The 24,516-nt window shown below is 54.1% G+C and overlaps 1 protein-coding gene across 1 annotated transcript in view; it reads left to right on the plus strand.

Moving 5' to 3' along the window:
• Nucleotides 1–24,516, plus strand: part of DGAT2 (diacylglycerol O-acyltransferase 2) — a 32,080-nt gene that overhangs the window by 4,839 nt on the left and 2,725 nt on the right. Inside the window, exons 2-7 of the mRNA XM_060605588.3 lie at nt 10,189–10,317; nt 15,918–16,025; nt 16,418–16,488; nt 22,821–23,025; nt 23,643–23,817; nt 24,201–24,403. Of these exons, the coding sequence (XP_060461571.1) occupies nt 10,189–10,317; nt 15,918–16,025; nt 16,418–16,488; nt 22,821–23,025; nt 23,643–23,817; nt 24,201–24,403 (891 nt within the window). The remainder of the gene's footprint in view (nt 1–10,188; nt 10,318–15,917; nt 16,026–16,417; nt 16,489–22,820; nt 23,026–23,642; nt 23,818–24,200; nt 24,404–24,516) is intronic.

A 24,516-nucleotide genomic window follows, 5' to 3' on the forward strand; every position in this document is an offset into this window, starting at 1 on the left:
AAGATGAAAAGGCATTAGCGAGGCAGGCCAGAGCATTCAGGTACAGGGAACAGCATAAACGGAAGCATGAGATATGGGTGGGATGGGCAGTTTGACTGCAGGGCCTCTGACTAGTGAACATGGGCTGAGGCCCTGGTGCACCGAGAGGCAGAGACAAGGGAGACAGAGGATGCTGTGTCCAGGCCCCGGGTGGCTCGTCTGTAACCACCTGGGGGGAAGATTTGAGAGCTCCTGGGAAAGGTGTGCTCAGAGCTTCTTGGCCTCCGGCACTTCTCGGGTCTCCTGGGTATGCAATGCTGCCAGCAGAGCTGAGGGCCTGGGGTCTACCACTGAACTGCTCTGCAGCCTCAAGAAGCCACTGCCCCTTCCTGACTCTCAGTCTCCTCATCTATGAAATGGGCAGAAGCATAAGAAGAGTAGCTACCCAGGTTGTGGTGCAGATCCAAGGAAGCCGAACCCACAAACCCTTTGGGCAAATCAACAGAAGGGGGAAACATGAATTCCTTTCATCATTAGAGCAGATTTAAGCATCCTGAGTACAGGGCCAGGAGCCTAACTCTGCATCCGCTTCCCACGTGACCTTGGCAAGACCCTGCCCTCTTGGGACGTCAGGCTCCTTATCTGTACAGTGAGGAAAGCTAGATGAGCCATTCTCCTTGGATTTATTCCAGCTCTGCTGCAAAAATATGGTTTCAATCCTGCCCCTGACTGCTGGGGGACCCTGGGGCTCAACCTCCTCCCCATTCCCATTCTCTATTTGTCTTTGTGAAAGTGGGCCCGTGTCTGCCCGGGGCCCAAGTGAGGCCCCAGAGGAGCCCGGCTCCCCATACTTGCTCATGGATTATGATAGGGGCCTATTTGGAGACTTCTGGGTGACATACCCGAAAGGCGGTGGTATTGCCATGGCAACCCCTCCCACCTCGGTAGCTATTTTTTTTTTACTGTGCCAGAATGTGGGGGTGGGGAAAGTGGGCCATTGGGGTCCTCAACAATCACCTCCAGGGTTCCAGAATCTTGGGCCCATGACATCCCAAGAGCCCCACTTTCCCGACCTCACCTCCCAGGACCCTACCCTACTTCATGAAAACCAAATACTTGGAAGTCCAGGCCTCTAGAATAGCCCAAGGAGGGGCTTGTAGTCCCTTTAGGGGATCTTTTGTGGCTAAAAATTCATTAGCAGATTCTAGCAGAGCACAGAAGGCTCAACTTGTCAGGACCTCAGATTTTAGCTAATCCAACCCAAATCCCTAATTTAGGGCCAGGAGGAAAGAGGGAAAGAGGAGGCCCAGGAATCCAGCCCATCTGGATATGGAAGACGCCTCGTCCCCTGCCAAGATCCTACACAGGGGGTCCTGAAGACTGACAAGCAGAAATCCACTGAGCTCATGCAGACTCCTGAGGCCAAGCCAGGGGCTTCCCAGCCCACAAGCCCACCACAGCTGTATGTTGGCCTCCCCTTTGGGCCAATGGGCCCTGCTTTAAGGACACCTAACCCTTAAAGGGGACACTATTAGTCTTTCCAGGAAAGAACCTGGTGAATGGCCAGCTCGTGGCCAAGGGGCCCGGAGGCACCATCTGCAGTTAGCAAAGGGGATGGAAGGGGTGGACAGCAGTGTTCTTGGCCTTGGGGATGGAGCCCAGGACTCCTTGGCCTGGCATTACTGGTCCTTCATGGTTCCCTCTCTACTCTGTCAACTAGACTCATCCACTCACACAGTTGCTTTACTCTAGCCTGGCTGAGCTATTTGCAGTTAATTCCTCAAATTTGTGTTCTCTTCCTTCTAGGCCTTTGCAAATGCCATTTGTAGGACTCCAGCACCTGAGGTCCTGACCCTGTACCTCCCTCCTGTCAGCCTGGCTAATGCTTACTCATTTACATGTCACCTGACCCATTACTTCTTCCAGGAAGGCATCTCTGAGAACATCCTCCAGCACAGGTTGCCACCCCCCCCTCCCCCCCCAGATTCCCCAGCCCTGACTTACCGTCTGTGCCTGATTGTTCACAGACCTGTCTCCCCAGCCATAGCAGGGGTGTGCTGCCCAGGGGCAGAGCCCAGGCTCCAGCAGGTGCCCAAGAAGCAGAGGAGAAGCAGGGTCTGGCAGCTCCCATCCAGTGCAGTGCCTGGCCTGGTGTGTAAAGGGTGCTTAGAAAGCACCTATTGAATGAATGGTAGTGTTTGGGGGCTCCGTCCTCTCCTGCACTCTGGAACCTGCCACTGCCGCTCCTGCATTTAACTCCAGCCTGTCCAGCTGGAGGAGATCCGTCCCTCCGGATTGCCCAGGAAGCTCTGGTTGATTCTCTGCCATGGCCCAGGTCAGTCAGCTGTGGACAGGGCCTATCTCTGTGCTTGTCCAAGCCCTATTTATTCTTCTCCGTCCCCTCCAGTATCCAGTCATACAGTGAACACCTGGCCGAGCACCGGCTCTGGACCTGACCCCATCGTGGGCACAGGGACCCAGGTGAACAAGATGAGGTCCCTGCCGACAAATGCACACTCTTCCCGATAACAAGAAAGTCTAAGAGTAGTGGCGCGGCAGGCTTCCCCAAGGAAGAGTCGGCCAGGAAGGTTGAGGGAAGTCTGAGGTGTCAGCGCTCAGTGCCTGGCAGGTGTCTACCAACACAAGCTGAACGTCTGACCAGACTGGACCCGAGGGTGATAGGACTCTAGCTGGGGGACTGCAGGCAGGGCCAAGGGTGTGGGGAGGCTTCCTGAAAGGAAGGAGTATCTGGCTGAGCACGTGGAGAGGTGTGTTGTGTGCAAGGCTTGCAGGAGCGCAGGCGTGGACGGGGACTCTCAAATCCCCTGGCACGTCCTCCTGGAGCCATGACTGGCCTTCCCATCACCACACTTGTGACTCCGGCCGAAAGGTGCTTGTGGGGGACCACGGAAGAGAACTTGCCTCTGGCCTTAAAGAAGCGGCATCTGTTAGGCACTTGGCCTGGCTTCCTGGACCTCCCTGGGACTAGAAGGGTCTGCCAGGGGTCAGTATGTCCATCTTTCTGCCTCTATGCATTCTCGTACCCAGCTCTTTGAAGTAGTTTGGGGCAACTTCCTTACTGGCCACTTGGCAGCTGATGTCTGAGGGCAGGGCTTAGGTCCAGGTGGGTCTGGCATCCTTGGGGTTGAGGACATGAGCAGGGTGATATCCCCCCCATCAAGAGACCCCTAAAGCTGTTCACGTCTCTTGACCTCGCTGGCATCTTCCTAGTGTCCGTCAGAGTGCCAGACACTCTGTCCCTTTTTCGTAAGTTGTTTAGACTCCTCACAACAATCCTGTATAAGTAAGGATGACACTGAGTCTCAGACAGGGAAGTGCCTCTCAGGGTCTCAAAGCAGGCGAGAGTCAGAGCTGGGGTTTGAATCCCAAAGTGTGTGGATGCTAACACCTCTGCCTCTAGGCAGGGCAGGGCTTGTTATACCCATTAGACAGGAGAGGAGACTGAGGCTCACTTGATAATTACCTAGCGTTCACGCAGGTCTTTACTTTTTTATGAAGCTCTTGCCTACACATTACCTCATTTAATCCTTACAAGAATTTGGCAGGGTGGGTATTAGCCCCACTGTACAGATGAGGAAACTGAGGTTTGCACAGGAAGTGACTCACCAAGGCCACACTTCCTGTAGGTTAGTGGCCACCTTCTCCTGACGCCCAGCCTCTCGTCCTCTGCACCTTTTCCAGGCTGGCATGCCCCCTCCCCAAATGCCAGTGTGAAGGTGGCTGGAGGAAGTGGTGTGGGACGTCCTGAGGCATGACCCACAGCTGTCCCTGTGTGCTCCTGCCTCGCGGAGGGCAGCCTTGCTCAGGGCCTCCTCTCCACAGGTCAGAGGATCCTCTTGTCCCCTCTCTAGCTCTCTAGTTATTTTTCTTCATAGCTCTCATCCGCGCCTGGCATTACATCACACATTTACGTGTAGGTGTTTTATCTGTCCCTCAGCAGGATTCAAGCCCCTGAACAGGCACGACACTGTCTGCTGTGTTCACTGCTATTTTCCCAGTGCCAGGACAGTGCCCGGCACCTCGTAAGTGCCCAGTGCCTCAGGCCTTATCTCAGTCCCCGCCCACCTTCTCCCAGGAGGCCGCTTTTGGCTACTCAAGCCCTTTCCGGCTTCCCTGTTTTCGGCTTCTATTTTTGGTGCACGTGAACCCCGTTCCTGGGTGGTTAGCCTGCCCTTTATAATTACCTCTGAGCCTTTGGTCCCACAGTTGCCCCCAATCGCAGCACCCACTTTTCCTTCCTTTCACCTCCCAGATCTTGTCTTCAAAGCCCTGTAGAGGCCGTGCTGCCTCCTTGGAGCCTCCTCGGCCAGTACCTCCACTCCGCCCCTCTTCTCATAACACGCAACCTCAGGACCATGCACATCTAGGGAAATTTTGCGCTTGTTCCCACTCTGCTCGATGGTGGAAGCAGTGACAGTAGCTACTGACAAATCATCCAACAAATGCCAAATGTACCATACGTGCATTTTTCCCCCATTTACTCTTCCCAGCAATCCTGTAAGGTGGGGATCATTCTCCTCATTTTATAGGTGAGAACATTGAAGCTGAGGGAGGCTAAGTGACTTGCCTGAGGTCACAGAGCCATGTGGTGTAGAGCTGGCCAAGGGTCCTTTCTCAGATTAAGGGGATTAGAGCTCAGATCCTGCCCCTGCATGTACAAGGGAAGTCCGGGAAGGCCTGGTTTCATCAGCCCGGGCGTGGCCTCCTGGTCACTGTGCTATCAGATGTTGGGCAAGAAGGTGTTCGCACACCCGTTCCCACTGCCACCCCAGCCTGAGCTCTGGGATGGAGGGTGTCTGGCCCCACTGCTGTAGGCAGCTGTGGCTTAGCCCTGGCGGTGGCAGCGTGACCTGTGGGAGCATGTGGGGGTGGAGGTCACATCCCTTGTACAGCCAGCCCATGGGAGGATGTCCCCAGTAGACTCGGGCCCGGTTTGGGGCCAAGCAGGTGGCCCTCCCTCGGGCAGGGGCGTGTTCCTAAAGTCTGGGTGTGCACTGGCTTGTGTCATGGGGACCAGCCCTCGTTGGCTTGGCCTCATAGGAATGATGAGGGACGCAGAGCCCCAATACCAGCCTCGAGTCCTAGCTCTCCTGTACCCTGACCTCAGGCAATGGGTTTAATGTCTTTTGGCTTTAAGTTGCCTCAGTTTCCGTCTCTGTGAAATGGGGCTTGCCATCCCTGCCTTGTCTGCCTTCCTGGGGAGTGCCGTGGGACACCGAAGCCCCATATAGATGGGGTGGCTTCCTTGCTGGGTGTAAGAGAACTGCTCTGGGCTTCTCTGGCAGCTCCACTCCCTCTGCCCTCCCCTGATCTAGGAGTAAACGAGCTGTGTACAATAAATGGTGAGATGGATGGTGCCTGCCTTGGAGCAGCTGGTTGAATTAGCTATTGGGAACATTTCTTCACAGGACTCGTGAAGTTAGTCTGTGGCTCGGCTTGTCTCCTTCCATGAAAAAAAAAAAAAAAAAAGACATGTGGGTAGTGGGTTCTGTTTGCATCACAGGGGCAGGGGGGAACTCACATTCAGGGAGGGAGAGGGAGGCCCCCTGCCCCCCCCCCCCCCCCCGGACCTCCACCCTGGCCAAGGTCCTCATTGAGGGCACTGGGGCCTTCCTGTCAAGCCACTTCCTGTCCACTAACTCGGACATCCAGGCCTTCAACTGCATCTGCGGCTCGTGGTCTGTTCATTCATGTGTAAACCTCTGTGAGCACCGTCTCTCACCAGGCCCTGCGTAGGGCACATGGATGAGTCAGGTGTGAGCCCGGCACCCAGCAGACACTGGCAGAGGAAGCCGGCCAGCAGGACTGGTGCTGAGAGGGCGGGGAGGATGCTTTGTGCTGGGGGAGGCCAGGAGAGGGCGGCGTGGGAGCAGAGTAGACTGAGCTAGATGCTGTCACTCCCTGCCGGCCCCACCCGGGGCTGGAGGACAGTCAGGCTAAGTGTGAAGGCGGCGGTGGTGGTGGCATCTGATTGCACACCAGCTTCCGCCACAGCCCGGCAGAGGAGCTGCTGGCAGCTGGGTGCTGACCCGAGGGTACCCAGCTGAGCCTCACTTCCCATCTGCTGGGCAACTGTACCAAGCCTCTAGGTGGTATCCCCAGGAGTTTGAGCAATCGCAGAGATTGCTCATTTTACAGATGGGGAAACCAACGCCCAGACAGGTAAAGTGACTTGACCAAGGTAACACAGGAGTCGGTGGCAGAACTGGGACTGAAACCTGGAGGCCTGCTACCACTTCACTCACTCCACAATATACCTGCTCCTGGTCTTCCCCTGTGAAGGAAAACAGGTCATTCATTCTCCCCATCCCCCCCCAGCTTTCCCCCCACTTGGTTGTGGGGAGAAGAGAGAAAGAACTCGGGGGACCTGTGGCATAGGGACAGAATCCAAGCCAAATCCAATTTGCCCGAATTGAGTCCTGCTGTGCCACCCTCTGGCTAAGTGACCTTGGCCCTGTCACTTTTTTATCACCTTCCAAGTGGGAGTGATGATGCCAAGCTCACAGGCCTGGTGAGGAATCCGAGCGCCGGTGGATAGTACTCTGTGGGTCACGTGGGCAGCATGCCTCTCACCCGGCCGTGAAGAGAGGCAGCTGGGGGGCCTGAGGAACAGCCAGATCAGAGACCTGCTCCTCCTCTCACTCAGCAAACCCGTCTCGGTGTTTGCTCTGGGCCAGGCGCTGGCAGGCCACTGGGAACCCAGACATGGATCAGACCCAGGCCTGGCCGCATCATGGGAGAATAGATTTGTAATCTGCGGTTAGTACAAGGGGAGGGGCCATGGGACCCAGAGTGAGGACTCCTTTTCTCTCTCTTATTTCTCTGTTCCATGAGCCTCTCCTGACTTCATTCCAGACAGGCTTTCTCCACGGGCAGGGGACAGGTATGATGGCTTCTGACAGTTCCAGGCTTGCATGGGCTTCAGACTTCATAATCCCAGGGAAAGAATGATAACCTCTCTGCAAAGGCTTGGCCATTCGGGGTTTCAAAGGACGCGCTGCCTTATCTCATTGTCAGGGTCTCATCAGGTGGGCAATGCAAAGAGGGGCTTTCTGGGCAGAGGAACAATGGCTTGACGTCTCTTATGTTCATAGGAGGCTTCCACTGGGGCTGGGGTTGAGTGTCATGGGTAGGCCAGCAACAGGGCTGGGTTCTGTGGTCAGCCAGGCTGGGATGGTCTGGCCCAGAGGCAGCTGAGCGGGCCAGGCCTGAGGAAGGAAGGCAGCATCCCCCTGGCCTCCCACTCCGGGTAGCACCTCACTCTGACTTCCACAGAAACACCTGTCACTTCTCAGTGCACTTGGCATTTCCTACTTTGTTGCAGAATGGGCTGTGGGAGATAGTTGGGATAAGACAGGGTGAGAACAGGCTGGGCAGCGTGGAAAAAACTGGCTCTGGCCGCTTGCCTTGGGGCTGGTGTGAGACCCTCCGGTTCCTTCTTTCTGTCTGGTTATTAGGGTGAGGGTCACACACCTTCCAGCACTCTGGCCACATCTAATTGTGAGATGAGCTTAGCAGATGGATTTGGATTAGGCATGAGGAAGAACTTGTCTTTTCAGTTGATTCAACGGGGGATATGTCACCAGTGGGGAATTACTGTGTGGCCTCTTCCCAAGCAGGAGAGCTCCATATGATGAGTGGAACCAGTCGGCTGGCCCTCACCCAGAGCCCTTTCCTTTTTTTTTTTTTTTTTTTTTCTTTCAAAGACTGTATTTTTAAGTAACCTCTATACCCAAAGTGGGGCTCAAACCCACAACCCTGAGATCAAGAGTTGCATATTCCACCGACTGAGACAGCCAGGCGTCCCAGTGAGCCCTTTCCTTAAGCACTCCTCAAGCTGCTGACCTCAGGGTCCTGTTTGCAGTAGGCATTGGTCCCACGACCATTGCCTTTTATTCCCTGCCCAGCAGAAGGTGGAGGTCCCAGCTCTTTCCCCCACCTCCGCCCCTGCTCCAGACTACCCTACCTGAGACTTTGGACTGAGGATCTTGTTAAAATGCAGACTTCGATTTGGCAGATGCAGGCTGGAGCCTAGATTATGCATTTCTAGACAGCACTCAGGCCGCACTTGGACGAGGAAGGTGCTGGAGTATATTCTGTCTTCTCTGCGGCCACAACACCAGGACCCAGACCTTAACTGCCACGGCTTTTGCTTCACTTCATCCAGCACAGCTCAGGAGGCAGAGCCAGCAGCAAAGCCATGACTTGGGAGGCCAGCCCTGGGATCAGGGGTTCAGGCCTGTGCTTGGGCCACACTTCTCTCCCCCATGTATTTACACAGGCCTTTCCCTACTTCTGGACAGGTTTGCCAGGCCCTGAGCATAACCTGTCTCAGATCTGCTGTGTCCCACGTACAAGTACAAGAGCTCTTTGTGCTTGGCACCTGCTGTAGGGGAAAGGGAGACACCATGAGCCAGGAGCAGGAATCCTGGGTTCCAGCCCTGGCTCCACCTCCTACTGCCTGGGTAACCCTGAGCAAGTCAGTGCTCCTCCTCAGTCACCTGAGCGTCCAATGGGGCCCTACTCGTTGACCCCAGGGGGGCCCTCAGGCTCTAGCATGGGTTTTGGGAAAGTGTGAAGGTAGAAAGGGCCCGTGGTGGTAGGGTTTTTATTTAGAGGGCCAAGGAGCATTATGCCAAAGCCTCTGGAATGCCTCTGTGGCCCAGCTTCATTTGCTTTTGTAAGTTCACATACGACCACCTCCATCCCAGTTATGCCGTGGAGTATACAGGGCTACTCAGCACCCATAGGTGCCATGCCCTGGGGATATGGCAAGGAGCCTTGGCGGTCTTGCCTGGGGTCACATAGTGAGTGGAACTGAGGTTTGAATTGGCGTCTGGGTCTTCTGCTGTTCCATGACCCCTTCCTCTGATCCATTAGACCAGGTACAGGAGACAGGACTGGTATGTCTGCCTTGAGGTCTGGTGTTATCTGTGTGTCTCCTAAAAGTCAAAGCAATTGTTAACTCTCAGCAGATGAGGGTTATGTCCCTTTCTAAATTCCGCTGTGACCTTGTTGCTGTCCAGATTTTGAAGAAATGCAAAGGCTTGAGTGTAAGCCCCTAAACCCTCTCCCAGCAGTAGGCCAGGATGAAAAGTCAAGAGACCCTCAAAGACAAGATTGTGACTCAGTGCTTGGGCCTTGCAGAGTGGCTGGTGTGAAGGAATGTTTGACCAGCGCACAGGAAGCACTCAGTGAAGACATATAGAGTGCAGGGTATGCAGTTGGGGCTCAGCAGATGTGGGGGTTTGAAGTGACCCACTTCCTTTGGCCCAGATGCTGAAAGAAGTAGGCTATGGGTGAGGAGCCTCACCCACGCTCTCCCCCAGTTCTGCCTTTCCTGCCATCACCAGGCTTTCTGGTCCTACTGCCTATTAGCCACTGGAGTCCAGGGCATCATCCTGGGGGCACGGCCAAAGAGCCAATTAAGTGGGCACATTTTGGCCTAACTTCTAGGCTTGGCACCTGCTTGGTAGCAAACATAATTACCACCCTCACTATCCCAGGCTTCCTGAAGCTCACTGGCCATGGGGTCCTTTAGGGAAGCAAAAGCTCCTGCTCCGTTCCTCTCTGGGCCCCAAGCTCTGGGCACTGAGATGAAGCCGAAAGTGTAAATCCCTCTGAAGGTGGTAATGGTAGTGGTGGTGTTGGGTGGGGACAAGAGGGCTGGGACTGCTGGAAAAGGGGTCGTGAGGATGAGAGGGGGCAGGGACTGGGGTACTCAAAGTACACTTGGAGAAAAAAAACATTGCAAGTTGGATATTGAACCTCTGTCCTTGGCCTCACAGGCACAGATAGTAAAGATTAAATATTTGTACTAGATCCAGATAAAGGATAAGGACAGGAGTTTGATTGGGGTGAAAGGGGGAGGGAAGAGAACTGGAAATTATGGAGAGCTTTCCCCCAGCCTCTTTGGATACTTCATTTGGTCTCCAGAATGACTCCACGAGGGGAACACCATTCCCAATGGGTATCTGTCAAAGCTGGGGCACAGGGAAGTATGCGAACAGCCCGGAATTACAAAGCCACTGGGTGGCAGGGCTAGGATTTGAACCCAGGGCTGTCTGATTTTGTGGCCCATGCTCCTCTCACATGTAGGAAAGTGTGTATGTGGGGGTGGGTTTGTGTTGGGAACTCTGAGGCTGGAAGAAAGGGTGGCAACAGGCTGACCTGTCCCCTCTGCTACAGGCACTGGTTCCAGCATCCTCTCCGCCCTCCAGGACATCTTCTCCGTCACTTGGCTCAATAGGTCCAAGGTGGAAAAGCAGCTGCAGGTGATCTCGGTGCTACAATGGGTCCTGTCCTTCCTTGTGCTTGGTAAGCCAGGGCTTAGCGGGTGAGGGCAGGCAGGGGCCTCCCCAGCAAAGGTGAGAGCAGGAGCTCTGCTCTGCAGGGGTGAAGGGTAAGAGCATCTCTTGGGTGCCCGATCAAGTGCTCTACCCATAGGCATGGGTGAGGACTCAGTGAGATGCATTGGGAGGCGGTGGTACAGTTCCCATTTCCCAGATAGGAAACCCAACTCTCACGTAAGGTAAGTAACTTATCCCAAGTCACAAAAATTTGAATCCACCTCTGTAGGACCCCCAAAGCCTGTGTTTTTCCCACATGCCACACTGCCTACCCACATCCATTTTCCATTAGGTGTGCAGCTTTGCTTTAGTGTGGTACGGTGCGGGTTTGAGTCGTGACTCTACCACAGGCAAGCTCTGGGACCCGGAGCTCTCTGAAAGTGTTTCCTCTTTGCAAATGTGACAAAAGTGCTGCTGACTCCATGCGTCCTTTGTGGGACTTGAAGACAAAGGATGAGAGCCTGCAGCACAGGGCCTGGTCACGGTGGGCCCCCGTTGTATGGGAGCTGCTGTTGGGATGTGCCCTCAGACCCCCTCCCAGCTGTCAGTACCCTCTGCCCGACACGGTCCCCAGCTACTCCCTCTGGCGCATTTAAAGCCTCTCTCTCTCTCTCTCAGCCCCTCCCCTGGCAGTGCTTTGGCTACTACAGGTCCAGCTTGGTCAAGCACTCGTTCCCTGGCCCTGGGCTGCCAGACCAGGGTTGGGCCGTGGGGGATTGTCTGGGAGGAGGAAAGGGCCGCTGTGCGGGCCAGCCCCTGCTCTCCCAGCAGCCTCGCTTCTTCCCCAGGCTCCTGTGTTCTCAGCATAGTGAGTGGCCTCCCAGCAAGTCAGGGCAGAGTATCACAGAGCACATTCCAGTGCCTGTGGAGAGCCCTTTCGGGCACACCACTCTTTAAGATTGTCCGGGCTGATGGGGTTTATCACGAGTTACGGGGTCAGTGCAAAGCGGCTGTCCTTCCAGGAGGCATGGGGGCCTCTGAGACCACATTTCCGGGGCAGTTCCGTGCTGCCCCTCCCTTCCTTTGGCGGGCAGAGGGATGGGACAGGGTGCTGTTTATCAAGCCCCCACAGTGTACCAGGCACTTGATGCGCCTTTCCTTGACTTTCTACTTCACAGGTGAGGAAATGGAAGCTTGGAGGCTCGGTGACTCTCCGAGGCTGTGAAGCCCGTTAAGTGGCACAGTTGGGATCTGGGTAGAAGCCCAGTGCACCCTCCAGGGAGCCCACCTTCCCAGAGAGCTCAGAGTTAGTGGACCTGGTCTGAAATAGCCCCTTTTCACCTTTAGGCCCAAGAGTGGGCTTTAGGGAGAGGACCATGAACCCTCCAAATTAGGTGAAGAATTATATGTGAGAATATGTGTACCTTTTTCTGGGGTGAAGGGCAACTACGGTCCTCAGATTCTTACAGGGACTTTACGAGGTCAACACTGGTCTGGGGAACAGAGCCCATTAAACTGGCTCCCTTAGGGCTCAAACTGCCACCTTGGACTACATTTGGCCACTTATAAGGGTCCTAGAGTAGAGAGCCCAGAGGGGCAGAGCCTTACCCAGAATGAGGAGGAAGTAGTGGGACCAGGATAGGACCCCATGGGCTACAGCCTCCCAGACACCTGCGCAGCCTGCTGTAGCAGGTCCCTCTGTCCCCACTCGTACCAAGAAGCCCCCACTATCCCCGGCTTAGTGGGTCAGAGCGTGGCTGACGGGGAGCAGAGCGGCAGGTAGAACCCCAGTCCATGCAGCGTGCAACAGGGACTGGCCTGAAGTTGAAGGTTAACAATTGATCAAGTCCAGCATAGCCCGGAAACCGGCCCGGCATCTTCCCAACGCCCTCGTGTAGGTGGGACCCAAGCCCGGTTGGATGGGTAGGTGTGCTGAGCTGCCGCTAATTATTGCCCTGGGCAGCCCGCCACTCCTTCCTGCTCCCACCCAAATCTGCTGGCAGAGGCTCATCCCGTGTTACAGAGGCTGCTCTGGCCCCATCGCCTACCTCTGAACAGAGTGACTCTTTACCATTTTCGTGCAGTGGACTCCTCTGGCCTTGTGGCAAAGGCTATACGACTTCCTCAGCGTGTTTAAATGTGTCATGCAAAGGATAGGGGATTTCAGAGAAAACCAGTGATATTGAAGTGTAAATATGTGTGCATTTAAGAAATCGAATTAGATGTACAGTAACACATGTGCCTCTCTATTATTACGTTAAATAGAAAGATCTAGCAGCAGGCTTAATGATTACTACAATTTTTTTTATCGTTACTATAATTCTTAAGCAGTGATGAGAATAAACCATTTTTTAAGATATCTGCCACTGCTGTAGATGGGATACGCAAGCACCTTTGTTCTCTATTGGTGTCACTGCTAATCCTAAGGGGGTGTGTTACATGCGTAAATGAAGGAAATACGGACTTTCCCTAAGATATGGGTACAAATTAAAGGTGTTATTTTGTTCCCCATCCGAGGCTATGGATGTCCAGAGGGGACACTTAGCTGTGTGTTAAGTGTCCCCAGAGGGGACACTTAGCTTAGGTGTGTGTCCCCAGAGGGGACACTTAGCTTCCTTAAAAGCTCTTTTTCACATCGTCTCATGTAACCTTCCCAACACCCTGTGAGAACATTGAGGCTCAAGGAGGGGCCGCACCTGATGAGTGGCGGGGCTAAGGCTTCATGGAAGAGCACGTCCGCACTCATCACGGGCCTGCTGCCTCCCTGCCACTGAGCAATCACAGGCCACCCTGCTCACAGGCCTTGGTGACGAGAGTTTTGAATCACCAGCTTCACCCAGATGTGGGGAGGGGGCGATTGTGAAGGTGGCCGTGGGCCTTCCACGCATGGAGCCAGCAGGGTCTTTAAGTTTACACTTCATGGACCCTGTGATGGGGCTTCCGGCTGCAGCCCTGTAGCCCACGATGGTGAAGCAGGGAGCCTTTTGTTCAGAGGACTGGGGTCAGGCTCTGAGAAAGGAGGCCATTTGGTGGGTTCAGGTCATTTTTTGTTCAGGAAGCCTTTTCTGGGCTGATTGCTAGGGCTGGAGAGGTAAGCAGGGCACTGTTCCAGCTCCCAGGGAGCTCAGGCTGAAGGGCTGTGTGCAGGAAGTAGTCTGGCGCATGCTGTGGACATGTGGGGCTTAGGGAGAGTGGCCACCTGGGCTGAGAAAGTCCAGAACTAGCATACAGTCTCTAGATTCTCCATTGGTTCTCTCTCTCTCCATCCAGGCTGCCTTAGCACCAGAGTGAGGACAGTAGGTAGGGATTCTCACCCTCCCAGAGAGCCCAGACGTTGAGGCAGTGGGGCATCGGGGCCTGTGGCTCAGCATCCCCTGGTCATTCTTCCCTTTAGGAGAGTTGGGGGTTTGATGGCAGCTAGATTTCCAGGATGCTCAAACCCTAGCCTGAACCTCAGGGCCCTCCCTGCCCAGGCCCTCCCTGGAGAATCCGCCTAGCCTCTGAAACAGCTTGGGTGCCTGTTGGAGTCTAGAGGGCTAGAATGGCCCTTGTCCCAGGCTTAAGAAAGGGCACCAAAGGCAACTGCTCAACAGTGTGAGTGACTTTGTTAGTGACCTTAACTGAGGCATAGCCACTCACCAAGCTGCTTCAAATACTTCACAGTTTGCCTTTAAGAAAGTTTTGTAGACTGCAAACACTTCCCTAGAGACTCACCTTCCCCATCTGTGATGTCACGCTCCTAAGCTGGTCCTGAAAAGCTGGATGCCCGGTCACTCTATGTTCATTGCCCCTTCCAAGATAGTTGTGCTGTATTCAGCTACCTTGAGAGAGGTTAGCTCAGGAGTAGAACAGGACTGGATTGTGGATGACAAGGGCCCACCATTTTCCTGCTCTTAGGCTCATGGAGAGTCCGTCCAGACCTCCCCTGTCCCTCATTAAACCAGAGAAGGCTCAGCATAACGGGAAGAAGAGAGGGCATGGGTTGCAGAGCCGGGCAGCCCTGGAGCACCCATGGCCAGCACAGGGCCCAGCAGAGTGGGCATACAACAAGGGTTGACTTCGCCCCCTGAGCAGTGGAGAGGGTGCTAGACGGAAGCCACGCTTCTGCAAGCATGAGTACCTGCTGCCCCCAGCCCTAGACTGAGTGCCAGGGAGCAAAGATGTGCCCCCCTTCCCTAGTGTGAAGAATTCAGAGGTGAGAGGTCCGTGTGGAAGGGTAGTGTGATACTGGAGAACAGATCTTGAAGAGATCTGGTCTGAGCTAGACCTTGATGGCTGGGTAGAAGTGGGAAGAAGAGAGGCCCTGAGGAAGCCGTCTAGGGGCCAGCCATGAGGTAAACCAGCTCTGGCACAGACCTTCCTTCCTTTCTGTGCCACGTTATTCAATGTTAGGGCCAGGAGACCCAGAAAGGAGTGATCGCATGGAAGCTGGACCCAGACAGTCATCTGAGGGCCCTGTTGGGTTTTTGCAAGGGGGCCTATGGGCTCTGGGCTTTGGCCTGGGACTGCCTGCTGCTCCATTATGTTGGTAGAAGACGGCCCTCCTCCTGGGGCAGGAATCCATCTCTGTCAGGTCCCTCTGGTGGCAGTCTGGGGCTTCTGATTTGGGGTGAATTTCTTTCTTTTTTTTTTTTTTTTTTTTAATTTTTAATGTTTTTTATTTTTTGAGAGGGAGAGTAAGAAGGAAGGGCCAGTGGGGCGCCTGGGTGGCTCAGTCGGTTGGGCGGCCGACTTCAGCTCAGGTCATGATCTCGCGGTCTGTGAGTTCGAGCCCCGCGTCGGGCTCTGTGCTGACAGCTCAGAGCCTGGAGCCTGTTTTGGGTTCTGTGTCTCCCTCTCTCTGACCCTCCCCCGTTCATGCTCTGTCTCTCTCTGTCTCAAAAATAAATAAAAATTGAAAAAAAAAAAAAGGAAGGGGCAGAGAAAAGGGGGGACAGAAGATCCAAAGCAGGCTCTATGCTGACAGGCTGACAGCGGGGTTCAAACTCATGATGGTGAAAACATTATCGGAGCTGAAGTCTGAAGCTCAACCCACTGAGTCACCCAGGCGCCCTGATTTTGGGTGAACTTCTAAAGCCTGGTGCAGATTATGGTTTTACTGGTCCAGCTTGAGTTTGAATCCTGGCTCTGCCACCGTCCTGCTGGGTGACCTTGGGCATGTTACCTCCTCCTCGAGCCCTAGTGTTCTCATTTCCAAAATGGGATAAAGTCCCCCTGCCTCACACATGAGACAGTGGCTCCACCCAAGTCCTGAGATGTAGAGGCACTTGGCAGGTCCCTCCCTGTGTCCATGGTAACGGGGGGGGGGGGGGGTACTGGGGTTGGGAGAATGTGCGAGGAAAGGCCAAGAAAGATCAGCTCCAAGGATGGCTTCCCCAGCACTACTGCCCAGACCACATGGAGCCCATGAGCCCCTCGACACCAGGGACGCCCATCAGAATCCAGATGAGGCTCTTGTCCCCCGGGAGCCTGCTCCTCCCCAGGCTGTGGCTACAGGCCTTCTCTGCCCGTGGCCCCAGCTGTGCCTGGGCCCTGTCATTGGTGAGCCTTTGCCCAGGGGGAAACTGAGCCCCCCCCCCCCCCCGGGGACCACAGGGTCTGATCTGTGGCCATCTGCTCCCCCACCAGGAGTGGCCTGCAGCGCCATCCTCATGTACACATTCTGCACCGACTGTTGGCTCATCGCCGTGCTCTACTTCACCTGGCTGGCGTTTGACTGGAACACGCCCAAGAAAGGTGAGAGCACAGCCTCCCAGCCCCACCCCCTCGCCCTTGGGACGCTCCCTCCTGCCCACCGTGAACTTCCTCAGCGTGAGTGCCGCCCCTTTTTCCTTAGCACTTACTGAGGGGAAAGCCTGGAGCCAGCCCAGGGGGTGGTCTGAGGGGTTAAAAGCCCCTCAGAGGTCACCACCCCGGTCCTCAGAGGAGCTCCCATTCAGTCAAGGGTTTGCATAACGTGAGGGAACAAAGGTGGCAAAGAGCCTGGCAGGAAGCGGGGAGGAGATGCTCCACAGGGTGGTAGGCCCCCAACTCAGGGTTTCACAGGGGCTCTGTCTTATCTGCCTTGCCCACGCGTCACCCGCCCCTACTCCCACTCCTTCTCAATGCTGTATTTTGTTTCCTGGAAGGTGGCAGGAGATCACAGTGGGTCCGAAACTGGGCTGTGTGGCGCTACTTTCGAGACTACTTTCCCATCCAGGTAAAGACTTGTGGGTGTTACCTTGGGTATCAGGACAGAAATGGTTGAGAAATCGGAACTTAAGCCTTAATTCATCCATCCACAGTTACCAAGTGTGCTCAGCTGAACCATGTGACCGCTTCCACCATGAACATATGTTCATATTCTACTCCAACTGATGCAGGATTTGAGGCAATTTGGGATACATACAGTGTGATACCGGGTAAAAGGAAAAGTCAAGACTTGAAGGAAAAAATACTAGTATTTCAGCCATACGAGTCCAACAAAGTTGCAGAGGTTGAGCTTCGTGGTCAACTCTGAGCTTCCTGGCAGCCAGGGCAAACGTGGAAACATGATAGTTGTTGGTTTTTATTTTGGGAAAGGAAGAAGCTTGCAAGTTTCTTGGGGAAACAAGACTTGTTCTAGCATTTGGGTAAAAGAGGTTTCGGACACTGAGATCCTTCGTGATAGAAGGAGCACATACAATAGATATTATGGCCGTTGCTTGTCTGCCTTTGAGTCAATATTAAAGGCACAACTTAAAATGGCAGTGATTTATCAAGATCAACACTAAGGTAGTTTCAAGTCCATCTGACCTGAACCACGGGCGCAACTTAAAGCAGTAAGTGTGAGGGGCTTTTTTTCCTTCTGAAGCTCTTGAAGAGTATCGCTTCTCTCGGCCAGTTGCAGGTAGGTCGCTGGGGCTCATGACCCTGGGAATTAGGGCCCAGGAAATGAGATGTGCAGTGAAAGAAGAGCGAGGCCCTGGTTGCTGAAGTGCTCAGGGGAGGCTTCTGGAGGACGTGCTCCTAGAACTCCATCTTAAAGAGGAGTAGCACCGAAGAGGCATGGAAACCAATGAGCACATAGGCACCTGAGTTTGAGAAGAAGTCTGGAGTGTGGGGGATCTTGAAGAGGTAGAGTGGAGAAGGAGGATCTCCATTTATTGGGAGCTTTCTAGAAACCAGCACCTTTCTTCAAGGAGTTCCCTTTAAAACCCCCACAGTACCCTGTGAGCGGGTATTCATTTTATCCCCCTTTCACAGAAGAAAAGCCTGAAGGTCAGAGAGTAATAAAGCTGAATGAAGCTAGGAGCAATTTGAGCTGAAGTTCCAATTACTGTCTTGCCTCAAGTCTGGACTGTTCCCATCACAGCACACTGTCTCCCTATACGGCAGAGCTGTAGGAAATAAGCTCACGTAGGTACTCAGGCTTCCCTCAGGCTTGGAGGATGTAGGCTCGAAGAGCCCAGTGTGACCTTCAGTGAGGCACCGTCCCTACCAGCATGCAGTCTCCCCATAGTCTCCCCAACGTAGTCTAAACCTAAGTTGATCTCTGAGTTTCCTTTCTTCTGTATCATTGGCTGCTCTGGTACACACTGGTCTTCTAAGCACCTGTCTTCTCTGGGGCCAACCTCAAGGTCCTGATGGTATAAATGGTGGCTTGGTCTGGACTTTTTCTCATCTTTTTCTGGCTGTCGGCCGATAGTTTACAAGCCAGGCTGGCAAGGCAGAGGCATGCGGGCCATGGTGCATGTGGGCAATGCTGGGGGGGGTTGTAGCTAACTCTGGCAGAATCCTAAAGGTTTTCCCTGCAGGGGAAAGACCTGTCTGGCCAGCTCGCTGAGCATCCCAGCGCTGGCACACCCTAGCTGCTTAGGGTAACCCAGCAGAAGGCAGTGGGGTTTGAAAAGCAGAAGCAGTGTGTGTGAGAGTGAATGTGTGCAGGGTGGTGTATGTTTGCTGTTGTGAGTCAGCAACTAGACATCCTGGCATGCTGCCCGGAGGAGGTGGCCAGGTAACCCTCCATTCCTCCACTGTACTCAGTATTGGGAGGGCGTGCCCTTTGCACACCCCAGTCTGAGCCAGTTTCCCCAGGATCCTGGGGGCCAGAGTTCCCACTCCTGCCTTTCCCTGACTCCATCTCTCTGGCTGCAGGGGGTTCAAGGCTGTTGTTGCTGGGACAATACTGTGTCATAAGACCCAACCCGCTCAGTCTGGAAGTGAGAAAACTGAGTCCCAAAGAGGGGCCGGGTCCAGTCCAGGTTGCACGGGAAGTCTGTGCCAGCCTTAGTGCTAGAATGCAAGCCCCAGGCTCTTCCCCACTAAATTCCCATTGCCTGTTTCTCTGGAAGAGCTGCAAGGCCGGATTTCCCCATTGGATTGAGCCCCACTTCCTGGCTCTCCCTCTCTCTGCCTGCGGTTAGAGACCTGGGTCAGGTTCGTGCTCTGTCACTCTATTCATTGACCAACAGCTTTTGTTCCCTGTACAGCCCCGGGCTCTGTGCGAGGCATGGGGACACATAGGAGTCAGCCCTGGTCCCGTTTAGGTGGGCTCACGATCTGGCAGATTCTGCTAGACTGTCACTTTCTGCCCGTGGGACCACAAGACACACTTTCTCAAGCTCGCTGAGCCTCGTTAGCCTCACTTGCAAAATGGAGCTGTTATTATAATAAAAAGTAGTCAATTATGATTGGATGTGAGGGATTATGGCCTCTGTTCTCTCTGCTGGGACCCTTACCTCAGGGGCCAGGCCCCAGTGATTAGAGCAGCCTATCCCTCTGGAAACTTCCTCAAGGCCAGTAGCCTCCTCCACCCAGAACAGGATGACCCAGTGACCCTTGGTCAAAGCTGGGACAAACAGGTGCCCCTCCCGCTGATGTCCACATTTCCAAAAGAACCAAAACAAACCCTGTGTCCCTTTTCACATTTCCATTCCAAGAATTCACCTGGGAGTTGGAGCTGCAGGGCACATGTGAGCTGGCCCTGGGAGGGCCCCTAGGCACCAGGACCAAAGCCAGCCTGGGCATGAGGCAGGCCAGGGCATTGAGCCTCAGCCTGGGCTCTGCACTTACCTATTGGTGATCTTGGCCCAGCCCCTGATCCTCAGGGCTTCAGGCTCCTCTTCTGTGCAGGGAGGGTTTGGCCTTGGTGTCTTCACGTCAGGGCTGACGCCCTGTGGTGTTCTGTGTGGCCCTTCTGGTCCTCCCCCTTCTCCTGGCGTCATATCAGTGGTTATGGAATGATCTCTAGCTGTATGCACCCACCCACACCTCCCCACTCCCTTCTTTGCTTGGTGCTTTGCCACTAGAGCAGCTCAGTGAGCCCTCAGAGCCTCCCTTCTCCCCGTGCAGGAGAGCTCATGTGTTAGCGGCAGCCACCAGGACCACCAGCTACCTGGAGGAGGAGAGGAAGTGCCTGGGTCACTAATCCCTGAGGAATAGGCAGGATCTTTGGAGAGGAGATTAGGAAAGACTCTCTGAGCTTAGAATTATCTATCTGTCCATCTGCTCATTTCCCAGACGGTCCTACTGAGGCCCAGGGAGGAGGGACTGTCCCGAGGTCCCAGAGCAAGGCAGGAGCAGGGCAAGTATGGGAACCAAAGCTGTTGGCTTCAGGGCCCATGTTCTCCCTCCTATGTTCCTCTGCCTTCGTGCAATGCTGTGTAAGCTTAGGCAAGTCTCTGCTCCTCTCTGGTTCTGAATTTCTTCCTCTGGTGCCAGGGTACGACAAGCCTATCTGCGCACCTTTCTTGCCCTAGGAGGCAGCGTGGGAGAAGCAACTTGCCAGGATGTGTTCCTCACTCATGTTAGCAAGCAGGCCTGGCCTGGGAAACTTCTGGGGCTGCGACTCTGCCATGGGAAACAGGGGACACAGGAGCCAGCGTGTCAGTGCCTTCCTTCTCCCTCCAGAATGGACGCTCTGTCCAGCCTTGGGGGGCAGGGGAGTGTGGCATGAAGACAGATCATAGCCGACCAGATGCCTGTTCTCCCGGTGACTGCCCCAAGGGCCGTTAACCTGCAGTGTACCTCGGGGTAGCACACTTAACCAAGTGCCCCACCAGATAGACACATGGGGGGAGGTGATTTAAAGAGCCAGCTGGGCTTCCACCAGGTGGCGCACTTGATCCCAGTGGCTCAGAGAAAAGCCCACTGGGTGGCCTGGTCTAGAGGTGGGGTAGGATTCGCTGCAGTCTCCTTTCTCTAGGCCTCAGTCTCTACCTTGTGATCAAAGAAACGGCCTAGGTCAAGGCTCCTCCAGCCCATTCTAGGTCTTGGACTCCCAGACCCAGCTTTCAGTCTGGAGCAGGTCACCAATGTGGTGCTGGCTGCTCAGTTCTTACCTTGACGCCATCCCATCGCCTAGAAGCCAGCCCCAGGGTCCACTTTACTGCGAGCTAGTGTGGTGGGCATACCTGCTCCTCAGGAGGCAAAATCTCGGAGCAGTTTCCTTGCAAGGCTCGTGTAAAGCCAGGCCCCCTTTACAACCCCTCGCTGCCCCCTACCCAATAGTCAGGACCTACACTGCTGCTGTTTCCCGTTTACGTAGGGGGCAGCTTTGAGTTGGTTGAGTTCTTGAACAACTTGAATGCGCTTGCCAAAGGCAAAGAGGAAGAGGAAGAGTAAGGAAGGCCCAAGCAACAGCGGGTGAAACTCATAGGGTGTTGCTCGCGCACATTCTGGCAGTTACCAAACTGGGAATGGTGCCGGCCACCATCGACACCGTCCCTCTCAGGCCTCTGTCACCTGAAGATTCAGATGTCAGCTTCCCAGGGCCAGCCACCAGCACCCCCTCGCCCCAGATTGAGCACAAGATCCTTCCCTCAGATGGGGGTTCCCAAACCTGGAGTCGTGGTAAATCCGGGCTCCTGACATTCTGCCGTTGGCCCGTGCCTTGCCTCTAGCTGGCACCAGTGCAAGGACGTGGGTACTTTCAAACACAGCAAGTAGGAATGTTATCGGTGTCACCCCTCTAAAGGCAGGGCAGCCCACAAGACCAAAATGTTCAAACCCTTTGACCCAGGAATTGTATTTCTAGAAGTTTGTCAAACAATCAGATATGTGGACAAAAATAAGATACTTATGGAAGCATTCTTTCTGAAGGAAATTTTAGATGGTTTTTAAAGATCCATCAATCGGAGTTTGATTATAATTCTATTTTGTACAGCAAAGCTGTATGACAGAATAATGCAGCCATGAGAGACATGTTAATGAGGGATCGTGGTAGGAAAAATAGTTATGATATGCTTGGTAGAAAAATGATATCAACCACGTGCCCTTAATTTTGTGGTTTTTAAAAAAGAGCATGTGTGTATTTGAATGACAAAAGGATTCAACATATCAGAGTGGTTTATCAGGATTGGAGATAGGACAGGTACTTTGGATTTTCTTTTTACTTCCCTGTATTTAAACACAAATTTGTTAATGTTTATTTTTATTTTTGAGAGAGAGACAGAGCGTGAATGGGGGAAGGACAGAGAGAACACCAGGCTCCAAGCTGTCAGCACAGAGCTGACACAGGGCTTGAACCCACGAACCATGAGATCAGGACCTAAGTCAAAGTGGGGCGCTTAACCGACTGAGCCATCCGGGCACCTCTCCCATATTTTTTAAAAAATGTTTATTTATTTTTGAAAGAGAGAGAAAGAGAGAGTGGGGGAGAGGCAGAGAGAGAGAGAGAGAGAATTCTAAGCAGGCTCTGCACTGTTAGCACAGAGCCCGATGTGGGGCTAAAACTCACAAACTGCGAGACCAAGAGTGGGATGCTTAACCAACTGAGCCACCCAGGTGCCCCTTTTCCTGTATTTTTTAAATGCTCTATGATTATTTATTACTTGTCTAATCAGAAAAGAAGTGATATTTTCTGAGCCAAATGCCCTTGCTTTCCATTCCTTTCAGTGCCTCTACCCCTACCAAGTTCCTTGCAATGCTGGATAGGTGCCTCAGGGTATAGGGAAACTATACCACCCACCCCACCCTCCAGGCCACCAGCCCCAGGGGAGGGGGTAGCCCTCATGGAAGCCAGTCCTTCTTCAGAGCATCCCAGCTTTGTTGATAGTACCACAGGTCAGCTGCCTGGCCGTACAGCTGATCCCCCACCCCCACTGCGGCCGGCACAGGGCTATTTCTTGCCTGACTCCCCAGCAACGCAGCTGAGCCTTGCTGCCTGGAAGGAAGTTTCCATTCAGGCCAGCTGCATTGTCCCTTTTCTGCCCTAACCGAAGGATGTGGACTTTACCCCAATGAAAACTGGACACCCCTCTGTATCTGAGAGCGGCAGGGGTTGGATGAGGAGAATGGGTCCAGGAGGAGAGCAGGGTACAGATAAGGGGACCTGTTGTGTCTGGCTGGAGAAGTAAGGGCATGAGAGAGAAAGTTTCCCCCTCCCTTCCTGGGGACTCACAGTCGAAATGCCAATTGCCAAGAGTCTGAGGTCAAGTGTGCAGAGACCCTCCGGTCCTTCAGGCCCAGAGTCTCATCGGGCATGACACACACAGTCCTTCCCCTGTCTCCTGGGCGTGCCCCGGTACCCTTCTCCTGGCAGTTTCCTCTGACCTGAGTTTTACCCTGCAGCTGGTGAAGACACACAACCTGTTGACCACCAGGAACTACATCTTTGGATACCACCCCCATGGCATCATGGGCCTGGGTGCCTTCTGTAACTTCAGCACAGAGGCCACAGAAGTGAGCAAGAAGTTCCCCGGCATAAGGCCCTACCTGGCCACGCTGGCCGGCAACTTCCGGATGCCGGTGCTGAGGGAATACCTGATGTCTGGAGGTGAGAATCTGCCTGCCCCTGCTGCACTCTTGTCCAGGCCTGAGCCTTTCCACTGAGCAAGTTGATAGAGAGGTCAGGAAGCCCACATACCGTGCCCCAGCGGCTGGTCCTGTGCTCAGAGGTGCAGTCGGCCATAGGCATGGTGGGTCAGGGCCGAGCAGGGTCATTCATGCATCCTTCAGGATTCGGTTTCAATAACATCTTCCCTACGATGCTTGCTCTGACTCCTTTTCTGGGCAACCCAGCCCCTGTGCTGCCCTTGGCACAACCTAATCACTTTCTGTGGATCTGTCCTTATCCACCGGCCTGCGACCCCTGCCACCCTGATTCGCTGGGATCCCCAGCACCTAGCAATAGCCTGGCAGTGTTAGGACCTCAGGGAATGTTTGCCAAATGAACAAGGTCCCTAAACAACCTTGTATCATTATCTCCATTTTACACATAAGTAAGCCAAGGCTCAGAAAAAGAAATAGCTTATGCAGGGCCATACAGCTTCTAGTGGCTGGGTTAGGTCTGGAGCCTAAGGCCAGGGCTCTTTCTGTTTATGTTTGGCTGTATGAAGGGGGTAGGGAGTGCATTTATGGGCAGCCCTGACTCTATGTCCTTCTCCCTGCCAGGCATTTGCCCTGTGAACAGGGACACCATAGACTACTTGCTTTCAAAGAATGGGAGTGGCAATGCCATCATCATCGTAGTGGGGGGTGCAGCCGAGTCCCTGAGCTCCATGCCTGGCAAGAACGCAGTCACTCTGCGCAATCGCAAGGGCTTTGTAAAACTGGCCCTACGCCACGGGTAAGTGCCTCCTGCACACGCTTGCACACGCGTGCACACCAGCATGCACATGCATGCACAGCCCTCCAAAGCTTTGTTTGGCCCAAACAAAGCAACTCCTTGCTCCTAGAAGCAAGGCCCAAACCCCAGGAAGGCATAGATGGGAATTTGCCATCCTGTGGGAGAGGAGAGGTTGGATGCCAGAGCTTCAGACCAAGTTTGCCCAAGTGTAGCCTGAGTGTCTGAGTGGGGCAGAGATGCAGCCTGTGTTTCCTGGGCTCCTGCAGGTGGGCTACAGGCCAAGCTCATGTGCAAGACTGTGCCCTGGGGCCAAATAAGTCATGCTGCTGGGAGTTCAGAGGCCAGCAGTTAGGGTGTGACTGACTCTGGCTTCTCCTTTCCAGAGCTGACCTGGTTCCCATCTACTCCTTCGGGGAGAATGAAGTATACAAGCAGGTGATCTTTGAAGAGGGCTCCTGGGGCCGATGGGTCCAGAAGAAGTTCCAGAAGTACATTGGCTTTGCCCCGTGCATCTTCCATGGCCGAGGCCTCTTCTCCTCTGACACCTGGGGGCTGGTGCCCTACTCCAAGCCCATCACTACCGTTGGTGAGCTCCCCTGCCTGCAGCCCCTGAACTCGAGGTGCCCCACTGCTAGTTTGTGGTAGAGTTAAGATTCACATGCAGGCCCTCTGGCTCTGATGTCCATGCTCTAAACCACG

The sequence above is a fragment of the Panthera onca genome, chromosome D1 (assembly GCF_046562875.1).
Source record: "Panthera onca isolate mPanOnc1 chromosome D1, mPanOnc1 haplotype 2, whole genome shotgun sequence".
NCBI lineage: Eukaryota > Metazoa > Chordata > Mammalia > Carnivora > Felidae > Panthera > Panthera onca.